This window comes from Dendrobates tinctorius, unplaced genomic scaffold (assembly GCF_039654945.1).
Source record: "Dendrobates tinctorius isolate UK_male_01 unplaced genomic scaffold, ASM3965494v1 ptg000155l, whole genome shotgun sequence".
Lineage (NCBI taxonomy): Eukaryota > Metazoa > Chordata > Amphibia > Anura > Dendrobatidae > Dendrobates > Dendrobates tinctorius.
The window spans coordinates 21,324,671-21,338,446 of record NW_027361822.1 but is presented as its reverse complement, the minus strand read 5'-3'; the positions used below and the strand labels follow the sequence as shown (position 1 = coordinate 21,338,446).

At 47.2% G+C, this 13,776-nt stretch overlaps 1 protein-coding gene across 2 annotated transcripts in view; it reads right to left on the bottom strand.

Annotated features, from left to right (window-relative positions):
* LOC141051067 (uncharacterized) overlaps positions 1-13,776 on the bottom strand; it is an 85,741-nt gene that overhangs the window by 58,906 nt on the left and 13,059 nt on the right. Inside the window, exons 2-3 of one of the 2 annotated variants that reach the window (XM_073547910.1) lie at positions 4,163-4,308; positions 2,131-2,280 (exon numbers count right to left, since the gene is read on the bottom strand). In XM_073547910.1, the coding sequence (XP_073404011.1) occupies positions 2,131-2,280; positions 4,163-4,186 (174 nt within the window). In that variant the 5' untranslated portion in view covers positions 4,187-4,308. The remainder of the gene's footprint in view (positions 1-2,130; positions 2,281-4,162; positions 4,309-13,776) is intronic. The other variant, XM_073547911.1, reaches the window with a different exon arrangement.

Sequence of the window (13,776 nt, the reverse complement as noted above, 5' to 3'; positions counted from 1 at the left end):
GGAGATTCATTGTGCAGAAGAACGCCTCTGCTTATGGACTGGGAGCTGTACTCAGCCAGGTGAATGCAGCTGGGGACGAGCACCCCATTGCCTACCTCAGCCGGAAACTGCTGGACCGAGAAGTGGCCTATGCAACTGTTGAAAAAGAATGTCTGGCTGTAGTGTGGGCTCTTAGGAAACTAAGGCCGTATCTGTATGGACGAGAATTCACTGTGGTTACTGATCACAATCCCCTCACCTGGCTGAACAGAGTCTCTGGGGACAATGGACGCTTACTACGATGGAGCCTGGCTCTGCAGCCCTATACACTCACTGGCCACTTTATTAGGTACACCTGTCCAACTGTGTGTTAAGACTTAATTTCTAATCAGCCAATCACATGGCGGCAACTCAGTGCATTTAGGCATGTAGACATGGTCAAGACAATCTCCTGCAGTTCAAACCGAGCATCAGTATGGGGAAGAAAGGTGATTTGAGTGCCTTTGAACGTGGCATGATTGTTGGTGCCAGAAGGGCTGGTCTGAGTATTTCAGAAACTGCTGATCTACTGGGATTTTCACGCACAACCATCTCTAGGGTTTACAGAGAATGGTCCGAAAAAGAAAAAAAATCCAGTGAGCGGCAGTTCTGTGGCCGGAAATGCCTTGTTGATGCCAGAGGTCAGAGGAGAAAGGGCATACTGGTTCGAGCTGATAGAAAGGCAACAGTGACTCAAATTGCCACCCGTTACAACCAAGGTAGGCAGAAGAGCATCTCTGAACGCACAGTGCGTCGAACTTTGAGGCAGATGAGCTACAGCAGCAGAAGACCACACTGGGTACCACTCCTCTCAGCTAAGAACAGGCATCTGATGGCTACTTTCAGCAGGATAATGCGCCATGTCATAAAGCTCGAATCATCTCAGATTGGTTTCTTGAACATGACAATGAGTTCACTGTACTCAAATGGCCTCCTCAGTCACCAGATCTCAATCCAATAGAGCATCTTTGGGATGTGGTGGAACGGGAGATTCGCATCAGGGATGTGCAGCCGACAAATCTGCGCCAACTGTGTGATGCCATCATGTCAATATGGTCCAAAATCTCTGAGGAATGCTTCCAGCACCTTGTTGAATCTCTGCCACGAAGAATTGAGGCAGTTCTGAAGGCAAAAGGGGGTCCAACCCGTTACTAGCATGGTGTACCTAATAAAGTGGCCAGTGAGTGTAACTTTACCATACAGTATAGAAGAGGCAGCCAACACCAAAATGCAGATGGACTGTCCAGGCAGGAGGAGCCCTGAGTCCTGTCAGCCATGCTTGTGTGTACTTAACCAGTGACCTGTAGAGGTCCCTAGTATGTACACCAATTGCGGGGGGAAGGGAATGTCATGATGTATATATTTTTCCCTGTCCTGTATTTGTATAATATGCCACGTAATTGTTCTCTGGTTCTATTAGCTGTAACTAACCTGACTTCATTCCTGAGACTATAATGTAATTAACTTGGTCAACAGATTGGGAGAGATTAGCTATTGTTTAGTAAGCAGAGGACTACTTCCAGTGCACATCCTCATAGACAAAGTGGTGCCTTGCTGTGGGCCAAACCATTGCATAGGAGGAGTGGAACCCTCCTCCACTACACACATGGGTTGATCCAGGAGCAGAAACACTAGATCCCTGTGCAACTCAAGTCAGATGTGAGTTGGATGCTGAAAGAGAAGGATGAGGCTGTCTGAGGAAGCTTCGGCCTCTGTGTGATCGTGGTGGATTTCTGGGACTCTTAAAGGACTATGGTTTTGTGATCTGGCACAAGGATTGTCGGGAGGTGCCCCCGAATCAGTTTCCTGTGGTCTTATTTTGGGACTCTGCAAATTACCTTCGTGTTGTTCCTGTTTTCTGGTCAAGAAATCTGTTGTATCGTTCCCAGGCCTGTTGTCCCTTCCTGCTCTGCCGTATACCCCGTCACAGGGAGATACCCCATCCCCTGCTGCATAATTAAGATGTGAACTACCTTATAGTATACCCTGATATTAGTGCATTTTCCTGCACAATTTGTGGTCTTGTATTTATTTTTATGTAGCTACATAGTGGGCCCCAAGAATGATTTTCTCTGGTGGGCCCAAGGTGCTCCAGTCCGACGCCGCTCTCACCTCTCCAGTAAGCCGGAAGAGAATCTCTAGAGTGAGGTGTAATATCTTCTCCACTATCTGGTCCCTGTCCCTATCCATCCTTGACAGGTCAATCAGGAAAATTGTCTTATATAGTAGATCTCCACCGAGAGGATCCGATATTGTATGGACCTGAATGGGAAGAAGACAACAATGTTACATCATAAAGAACCCATGTAATAATTACTGGAGATAATAAGGGGAAACATAAGGAGATATAATGTGTATATGTTTATATTCTCTCATTGTATGGACTGTCGCTCTAGTCTGTTAAAGTCAGTTTCCAACAGAGATGGACTGGAACTAAAATTCAGCCCTGGAGGAAATCAAAATTTACTACAAGAAACAACAACAACATTTAATATTAACCCCTTTATGACCAAACCAAATTTTTTTTTTTAATTCTGACCACTCATTTTATGTGATTAAAATTCTGGAACGCTTCAATGGATCTCACTGATTCTGAGACTGTTGATTCATGACAGTATGGTAGGGGCCTGGATTGGGGGGTGGTCCACTGCTTACCGCGCACAGCCGACACAGAGTTGAGACGGAGGCAGATTTCAGTGGCAAAAGGTCCGGGTTTTATTGGCCGTCCTCCTGACAACCGTAGCCATACACCGCAGTTCCTTTACAGCCCTCTGTACTCAGGCCCGGGTACCTTCACCTTCCTTCAGTCGTAGTGACGTTCCTCGCGGATCTTTCGCTGGGGCTGTCCTAGACCTATCTACCGCCAGCGCTTCACCTACCCGAGGTCGTCGTCCAATCGGTACCCCCGGGGCCTCGTCTGTCCTGCGGTTCTTGATGTCAGGGCCACCCCCTGACTGTCTCTTCCTGTCAGTCCCCTGGTTGAGCTCTCCACCGTTGTCAGTCTTCTGCTCCTGAGCTCCTCCCAGGACTAGACTCGCCTGGAACCCTGTTCTGTCCAATTTATCTCCCTCCCTCGGGAATTTCCCCCCTGGGTTCCTATCTCCCAGCCCCCCCATGACTAAGCGGTTTCCTAAGCCCTAAGCTGATGTCAAGTCCTGAACTACGCTCCCCCCTGCCATCTTGTGGTCAATTCTAGGTATTGCACTCCCTTTTCCATCTACCCCCAGCTGTCTCCCATCTGTCATTACTACCATCCATCTCCAGTGCACAAACCATCCCTTCTCCCTCCAGTCAAGTCCGTCTGTCAAGTCACCTTCTCCACACTAGTGTTAAAATTTCTTTTGTCTTTTGCCTTTCAATTGTGAAAATATCGGAAATTTGGCGAAAACTTTGAAAATATGGCAATTTTCAAACTTTTACTTCTTTTGCCCTTAAGTCAGAGTTATGTCATCCAAAATAATTTATAACATTTCCCACATGTCAACTTTACATCAGCACAATTTTTGTAACAATTTTTTCTTGTTAGGAAGTCATAAGGGTTATAAGTCCACTAGCGATTTCTAGGGATCAGCGAGCATAATCGTGGGTATTCGGCGAGTAATGAAGTACTTGCGGTTCTCGGAACATAGCGAGTATTTCACTACTCGCCTCGCACTACTCGGATTTCCCACCCAGCATTTGCCAATCACAGTAATGCCGCAGCCTTCATGGTTGTGGGTGGCATTACTATGATTGGCTGGGCGCCCAGCGTCATACGTGACTCATTGCCTATGAGTGATAGCCTGGCTCTATATAAGTCCTGCCACCGCCATTTTCTGCACATTGCATGCAGAACACAGCTAGTGTAGGGAGAGTGTGAGCAGCTGCTAGGGAGAGTTGTGTTTGTTTGTGCAAATCATCCAGAAATACTCTGTAAAACCCAAAATCTCTTTTCACAGCTGAAAGTATAAGGTCAGGGACTGGAGTAGTGACAGTTTTCCCAGCTATTTTTTGGATCTCATTCACCCCTGCAGGACAGTTTTTTGTGCTATTGCGGTGCTGTGTTCACAGCGAATAGGACAATATATTCAAACTAAAGGAACAAAAAAGCGCAATAGGGTCTTATCCGGGTTATTTCAGGAGAAATAGATTAGAATTTACTCACCCTTTTTAGGAGAGGTTCAGGCATGTGGGATCCGTAATCTGCTTGCTGCACATCCAAAGGTCAGCTCTGCGACCGCTTGAAACATCAAATTTCGGAATAAATTCTTGGACTTTTTTGCGCTGCCAGATAATGATACATGTCATCCCCTGAAGAAGAAATGGTACACATTTCGAAACGCATTGGGAAATAAATGGATTAATCTTTCTCATAAACTGGACTAGTGAATTTATCTGGCAGCGCACAAAAGTCCAAGAATTTATTCCGAAATTTGATGACACAGCGAATAGGACACACAGTACTGCACAACTGACACGCAGCCAGCACCGCTGTCTTGTGTGGTTACTGGGGTGCGTAATCTCGCCTTAAACCTCAGGGCAATATTTTAGTGGCAGCACCGCTGTCTTGTGTGGTTACTGGGGTGTGGAATAATCTCACCTTAAACCTCAGGGCAATACTTTTGTGCCATTGCAGAGCTGTTTGTAAAACACAAAGCAGTACGAGGCTGTAGTGCTACCTTCCACAAAGCACTAACTGCTCCTTGTTCCCCAATATCTGCATCTGAACATCTGCAACTATGGCAGAAAAATCCCAAATTCCTAAAATGGCTGTTGTGAAGGGACGTGGACGTGGCATTGTCATTGGTGCCCAACAAGGCACAGAGTGTGACCGAAGAAGGTTGATGCATCTAGGTTCCTGGCAAAATTTCCCGGTCTGGAACGTAAACGGGTCTGGAAGCTAGAAGAACAAGAGCAGATACTGTCTTGGATGGCTGATAAGGCCTCAACGAAATTTTATAGCAGCAGTGACACCCAATCGTTCATGACAAAACAGTCTCCTGTCCGTATAGAGAACACTGGGTCAACCTATTCTCAACCTGTTCCTAGTTCATCACCCCATCAGGAGTCACAGGAAACATTTGACCTCAACCTTGGCCACTCCGAGGATCTGTTTGATCCATTTCCTTTTGTTGCCTCTGGCCTCTCACTGCGCGACGGTATCGTCTATTGATGGGCAAATATTTGAAACCCCATGGCCAGAAGAAAGCCACTTTCATCCACGTGATATACCGGGTGAAGAGGTGGACGCTGATGGTGATGACACAGTTGCCATCTTGCCAGTTGCCAATATCAACATGGAGGGAGGATGACATGGATGACGAGGTGGTTGATGATGAGACCACTGATCCGATCTGGAACGTTGGCACGCATAGCCAGCACAGCAGCACAGAGGAAGAAGGTGGATACGCAGCACCAACAAAAGGCACCAAGGGCTACTGGTTTGAGCAGAGTGCAAAGTGTGTAAACTGTTGCCAAGAGCAATCCATCTGTGGCCCAAGTCAAGGCAAGGGTGCTTTCAGCCGCTGTCTGGAAATTTTCTTCCGATAGTCCTTCTGAACCAAATGTTGTCATCTGTAGCATCTGCCATACGAAGCTGAGCAGAGGCCAGTGCAAAGGCAACCAAAGCACCACCAGTATGTGGAAACACATGTTCAGCCCACCGACTAGGGTGCTTGGCTGCCAACAGGGTACAGAGTCTGTGTCTGCGGGTCAAACCACTGCCATGTCACCTGTGATATGCTCTTCCCAATCTGCTAGGCAGGAAGCAGGTGATCATCATACCTCTTGCTCACAAGCTGCGGTTGCACAGACACAGGACACAACAAGCTCATCCACAGGACACAAGCTCATCCACTTGTTTGTCCCAGGAAAGCACCCAATTGTCCATGCCACAGACGTATGAAAGGAGGCGTAAATACCAAGCCACGCACCCACAAGCACAAATACTGAATGCGCACATTGCCAAGTTGCTAGCCGTGGAGATGTTGACGTTTAGGCTTGTGGGGACACCGTCTTCCCATGATCTTTTGGCTGTGGCTGCCCCACGATACTTGGTTCCCAGCTGGCACTATTTTTTCCGGTGTGCCGTCCCCGAGTTGCACCAGCACGTCTTAATCTAAAGTGTGCTCTCACCAACGCCGTAACCGGGAAGGTCCATCTTACAACAGACACATGGACAAGTACTTGTGGCCAGGGACGGTATATCTCTGTCACAGCACACTGGCTCAACCTGGTGGAGGGTGGGACAAAGTCTCAAACTGGACCATCACATATCCTACCCACGCCACGAATAGCGGGCCCAACCAATCAGAGTTTCCACCTCATCATATACATCCTGTTTCCACTCTTCCTTCTCCCCCTCGTCATCCTATGCTGAATTACCCTCCACATCACTCCCAAGTTGGGAGCTGTGCAGCAGCGCATCGGCAAAGCAGCAACATGCTCTGCTGAAGCTGATCTGCTTAGGTGAAACACCACCCACTGCAGCAGAGCTGTGGCAAGGACTAAAACAACAGTCTTCACACTTAAAGGCGCTAGAGGAGACGTTCAGAAAAGGCACATATGTTGGCAGAGCGCTGGAAGGGAGCATTCCATCTTGCCTGGAGGTTGACTGAGTCCCTGACCCGGAGGACACTGCACAGAAGTGGGCACTACAGACTGAGTAAAGCTTTGGAACTACATGCCCTGGTGTCCTCCATTCATTCTTGCGCCAAACACACCCAGAACCGCTACATCTGGGCACCGGCTTCTACACCGCCTGCGCCTCTCCTCTTCCCCTACATCTACACTGCCCTGGGACTACAGCTCCGCCTGTGGGGAGCTACACCATCTTGGCTGCAGCCCACCATCAGTCCCAGAGGATCTGCATGCAGCGTCAGCCTGACACCTCACTTGCCGAACACCACAGGTGGCGTCACAAACTATTCATTCAAACCACCATTACTTTCCCCGCCATTAATTGGGCACCCAGGTCCACGGTCCGGGTCACCGCTGCTGTGACACATCCCACCGACACCGGCCCGGTACAGAGTCCCCCACGGCCCTGGGAGGGCGACCCAACTTGGCGTCACGAACAGGATGATGAGACCCGATGCCATCGGGCTCTGTGCGCCTAAGATTTGTTGGACTTAAAACTTTTGAGAATGTGCAGAAGACCCAATTTGATAGACTGTAAGATGAACATTAAAAATGTCGCTGAGAAGAAGGGCGTGAAGATATGGGAGGTCCTAGGAAAAGACCACAAACGGTCTTGGGCCTCCCCTGCCTGAATTACTATGTGACAGCAACATGGCCCACCCCCCGAGGGGTCCATATACTGGCTTGGTATGGAGGCGCTGGAAGAAGACGCCACCCCAAGAAGGAGGGGCAGAAGCCAGTGGCGGGAAAGGGGCTGAGGAAGGAAGAAGAATGCCAGAACGCCATCTTGGAAGAAGAGGGAAGGAGGCCTGCATAGCGCGGGGAAGTGGATCTCCCCGGCACCATGGCTGAAGGCTCAGACCCTGCTTCTTGGATGAACCGCCAGCAGCTGGAGGATGAAATTGCCCAGCTGACGTGCCGCCTGCAACTGCGGCAGGAAGCGCTATGGAGGCTGAATTGGCAGCGCGCCCAGGAGGGGCCTACACCTGCGGTACCCGCGACACCGGTACCCGCCGCTGCTGCACCGGAGCTTCCCCAGGCAGATCCTGTGGAGCCTGCAACTGCTGCCATGCCACCGGCAGCGTACCTTGTTCCCTCCCTGCCGCTACTACCGGAGGAGTTTGTACACAGCACAGGGAGCTGAAGTGGAGGAAGAGAAGCCCCCATCCGGACATGACACGGCTGCGCCGGTCCCTACAGAGACCCCTGCGGACCCGGAGCAGCTGTTAACTCCACCACCGTCCACGGTGTCCCACTGGGCAGCATCCACAGCCACTATGCCTGCACCGGAGCAGAGACCGCACCGCTGAGAGGCACCAGGTATATACCTCGGCCCTCCTAATGGGTTGCCCCCCCAACTTCACGTTGTCAGAGGCTAGTTTGCGGGAACTCGAAATGGGGCAGTTGGAAGAGTCAGCTGGGGGCACCGGACTGTCGGAGATGGGGAGGTGGAGGAGGTCCCTACTGAGGAGGGTATGGTTGGAACAGGTGTGCATGATTCGGCATCTTCGGGGATTGGAGGAATCTAGGTCGCTTTAGGACAGTGATCTCGGGATCCCTTGGCTGCAAAGCCCCCGTGTAGCCGCTTACCAGCGCCAACAGGCTGTGACTTCCCCAGATGTCGGGCATCACACCAGAGCAACGGAACCACCCACCAATGGGGAGCAGCTGATGGGCATTGATATGCATCATGAGTTCCCTTTACCACAACTATACCCTTTGGCAAGCAACCAGCTGCAGGATGAGGACACCCAAAGTATTTCATATGGTAGCAGTTCCCAATCAGCAGCTTCCAGAACCCCAGGAGGGAACAACAATCATTAACTCTCGTTACCCAGGAGGGTTTATTTCCACAAGTTGTGCCTTCTATTTTTGCATGAGTTTCCTATTTTTGGTTATCATGTCCTAGTTTATTTCCCAGAGTTGCCCAGTTGTATTGGCAGCCTTTCACCTTTGAACTGCAGAGATCATAGACGCTGAATGGTCCAAAACTGTTATTGTAAATAGTTGCACCTCTTTAGGTGCCCTCTCTTGGGCGCCCAGGGCCACGGTGCGGGTCACTGCTGCTGTGACACATCTCACCGACACCGGCCCGGTACCAATTCCCCCACGGCCCTGGGAGGGCGACCCATATAGAGTGTAGTGTATAGTGTATACAGGTCATACACATCGTGTGTGGTATATAGACTGTAGTTTATGGTGTATACAGGTCATACACATCGTGTGCGGTGTATACAGTGTATGGTGTATACAGGTCATACACATCGTGTGCGGTGTATAGACTGTAGTGTATGGTGTATACAGGTCATACACATCGTGTGCGGTGTATAGAGTGTAGTGTATGGTGAATACAGCTCATACACATCGTGTGCAGTATATAGACTGTAGTGTATGGTGTATACAGGTAATACACATCGTGTGCGGTGTATAGAGTGTAGTATATGGTGTATACAGGTCATACACATCGTGTGCGGTATATAGAGAAGTGTATGGTGTATACAGGTCATACACATCGTGTGCGGTATGTAGAGTGTAGTGTATGGTGTATACAGGTCATACATCGTGTGTGGTATATAGAGTGTAGTGTATGGTGTATACAGGTCATACACATCGTATGCGGTGTATAGAGTGTGGTGTATACAGGTCATACACCGTGTGCAGTATAGAGAGTGTAGTGTATGGTGTATACAGGTCATACACATCGTGTGCAGTATATAGAGTGTAGTGTATGGTGTATACAGGTCATACACATCGTGTGCGGTGTATAGACTGTAGTGTATGGTGTATACAGGTCATACACATCATGTGCGGTGTATAGAGTATGGTGTATACAGGTCATACACATCGTGTGCAGTATATAGAGTGTAGTGTATGGTGTATACAGGTCATACACATCGTGTGCGGTTTATAGACAGTAGTGTATGGTGTATACAGGTCATACACATCGTGTGCAGTATATAGAGAGTAGTGTATGGTGTATACAGGTCATACACATCGTGTGCAGTATATAGAGTGTAGTGTATGGTGTATACAGGTCATACACATCGTGTGCGGGATATATACTGTAGTGTATGGTGTATACAGGCCATACACATCATGTGCGGTGTATAGAGTGTAGTGTATGGTGTGTATGACCTATATACATCGTGTGCGGTGTATAGACTGTAGTGTATGGTGTATATAGGTCATACACATCATGTGCGGTGTATAGACTGTAGTGTATGGTGTATACAGGTCATACACATCGTGTGCAGTATATAGAGTGTAGTGTATGGTGTATACAGGTCATACACATCGTGTGCAGTTTATAGAGTGTAGTGTATGGTGTATACAGGTCATACACATCGTGTGCAGTATGTAGAGTGTAGTGTATGGTGTATACAGGTCATACACATCGTGTGCAGTGTACAGAGTGTGGTGTATACAGGTCATACACATCGTGTGCTGTGTATAGAGTGTAGTGAATGGTGTATACAGGTCATACACATCGTGTGCGGTTTATAGACTGTAGTGTATGGTGTATACAGGTCATACACATCGTGTGCAGTTTATAGAGTGTAGTGTATGGTGTATACAGGTCATACACATCGTGTGCAGTATGTAGAGTGTAGTGTATGGTGTACACAGGTCATACACATCGTGTGCAGTTTATAGAGTGTAGTGTATGGTGTATACAGGTCATACACATCGTGTGCAGTATGTAGAGTGTAGTGTATGGTGTATACAGGTCATACACATCGTGTTTGGTATATAGAGTGCAGTGTATGGTGTATACAGGTCATACACATCGTGTTTGGTATATAGAGTGCAGTGTATGGTGTATAGAGGTCATACACCTCGTGTGTGGTATATAGAGTGTAGTGTATGGTGTATGCAGGTCATACACATCGTGTGCAGTGTATAGAGTGTAGTGAATGGTGTATACAGGTCATACACATCGTGTGCGGTTTATAGACTGTAGTGTATGGTGTATACAGGTCATACACATCGTGTGCAGTTTATAGAGTGTAGTGTATGGTGTATACAGGTCATACACATCGTGTGCAGTATGTAGAGTGTAGTGTATGGTGTACACAGGTCATACACATCGTGTGCAGTTTATAGAGTGTAGTGTATGGTGTATACAGGTCATACACATCGTGTGCAGTATGTAGAGTGTAGTGTATGGTGTATACAGGTCATACACATCGTGTGCGGTTTATAGACTGTAGTGTATGGTGTATACAGGTCATACACATCGTGTGCAGTATATAGAGAGTAGTGTATGGTGTTTACAGGTCATACACATCGTGTGCGGTGTATACAGGTCATACACATCGTGTGCAGTGTATAGAGTGTAGTGTATGGTGTATACAGGTCATACACATCGTGTGCAGTATATAGAGTGTAGTGTATGGTGTATACAGGTCATACACATCGTGTTTGGTATATAGAGTGCAGTGTATGGTGTATAGAGGTCATACACCTCGTGTGTGGTATATAGAGTGTAGTGTATGGTGTATGCAGGTCATACACATCGTGTGCAGTGTATAGAGTGTAGTGTATGGTGTATACAGGTCATACACATCGTGTGCAGTATATAGAGTGTAGTGTATGGTGTATACAGGTCATACACATCGTGTGCGGTATATATACTGTAGTGTATGGTGTATACAGGTCATACACATCGTGTGCAGTGTAGTGTATGGTGTATACAGGTCATACACATCGTGTGCAGTTTATAGAGTGTAGTGTATGGTGTATACAGGTCATACACATCGTGTGCGGTGTATAGAGTGTAGTGTATGGTGTATACAGGTCATACACATCGTGTGCGGTGTATAGAGTGTAGTGTATGGTGTATACAGGTCATACACATCGTGTGCGGTGTATAGAGTGTAGTGTATGGTGTATACAGGTCATACACATCGTGTGCGGTGTATAGAGGGTAGTGTATGGTGTATACAGGTCATACACATCGTGTGCAGTATATAGAGTGTAGTGTATGGTGTATACAGGTCATACACATCGTGTGCGGTGTATAGAGTGTAGTGTATGGTGTATACAGGTCATACACATCGTGTGCGGTGTATAGAGTGTAGTGTATGGTGTATACAGGTCATACACATCGTGTGCGGTGTATAGAGTGTAGTGTATGGTGTATACAGGTCATACACATCGTGTGCGGTGTATAGACTGTAGTGTATGGTGTATACAGGTCATACACATCGTGTGCGGTGTATAGACTGTAGTGTATGGTGTATACAGGTCATACACATCGTGTGCGGTGTATAGAGTGTAGTGTATGGTGTATACAGGTCATACACATCGTGTGCGGTGTATAGAGTGTAGTGTATGGTGTATACAGGTCATACACATCGTGTGCAGTATATAGAGTGTAGTGTATGGTGTATACAGGTCATACACATCGTGTGCGGTGTATAGAGTGTAGTGTATGGTGTATACAGGTCATACACATCGTGTGCAGTATATAGAGTGTAGTGTATGGTGTATACAGGTCATACACATCGTGTGCGGTGTATAGAGTGTAGTGTATGGTGTATACAGGTCATACACATCGTGTGCGGTATATAGACTGTAGTGTATGGTGTATACAGGTCATACACATCGTGTGCGGTGTATAGAGTGTGGTGTATACAGGTCATACACATCGTGTGCGGTGTATAGACTGTAGGGAAGGTGTATACAGGTCATACACATCGTGTGCGGTGTATAGACTGTAGTGTATGGTGTATACAGGTCATACACATCGTGTGCGGTGTATAGACTGTAGTGTTTGGTGTATACAGGTCATACACATCGTGTGCGGTGTATAGAGTGTAGTGTATGGTGTATACAGGTCATACACATCGTGTGCGGTGTATAGAGTGTAGTGTATGGTGTATACAGGTCATACACATCGTGTGCGGTGTATAGAGTGTAGTGTATGGTGTATACAGGTCATACACATCGTGTGCGGTATATAGAGTGTAGTGTATGGTGTATACAGGTCATACACATCGTGTGCGGTGTATAGACTGTAGTGTATGGTGTATACAGGTCACACACATCGTGTGCGGTGTATAGAGTGTAGTGTATGGTGTATACAGGTCATACACATCGTGTGCGGTGTATAGAGTGTAGTGTATGGTGTATACAGGTCATACACATCGTGTGCAGTATATAGAGTGTAGTGTATGGTGTATACAGGTCATACACATCGTGTGCGGTGTATAGACTGTAGTGTATGGTGTATACAGGTCATACACATCGTGTGCGGTATATAGAGCGTAGTGTATGGTGTATACAGGTCATACACATCGTGTGTGGTATATAGAGTGTAGTGTATGGTGTATACAGGTCATACACATCGTGTGCGGTGTATAGAGTGTAGTGTATGGTGTATACAGGTCAACACATCGTGTGCGGTGTATAGAGTGTAGTGTATGGTGTATACAGGTCATACACATCGTGTGCGGTGTATAGAGTGTAGTGTATGGTGTATACAGGTCATACACATCGTGTGCAGTATATAGAGTGTAGTGTATGGTGTATACAGGTCATACACATCGTGTGCGGTGTATAGACTGTAGTGTATGGTGTATACAGGTCATACACATCGTGTGCAGTATATAGAGTGTAGTGTATGGTGTATACAGGTCATACACATCGTGTGCGGTGTATAGACTGTAGTGTATGGTGTATACAGGTCATACACATCGTGTGCAGTATATAGACTGTAGTGTATGGTGTATACAGGTCATACACATCATGTGCAGTATATAGAGTGTAGTGTATGGTGTATACAGGTCATACACATCGTGGGCGGTGTATAGACTGTAGTGTATGGTGTATACAGGTCATACACATCGTGTGCAGTATATAGAGTGTAGTGTATGGTGTATACAGGTCATACACATCGTGTGCGGTGTATAGACTGTAGTGTATGGTGTATACAGGTCATACACATCGTGTGCAGTATATAGAGTGTAGTGTATGGTGTATACAGGTCATACACATCGTGTGCAGTATATAGAGTGTAGTGTATGGTGTATACAGGTCATACACATCGTGGGCGGTGTATAGACTGTAGTGTATGGTGTATACAGGTCATACACATCGTGTGCGGTGTATAGAGTGTAGTGTATGGTGTATACAGGT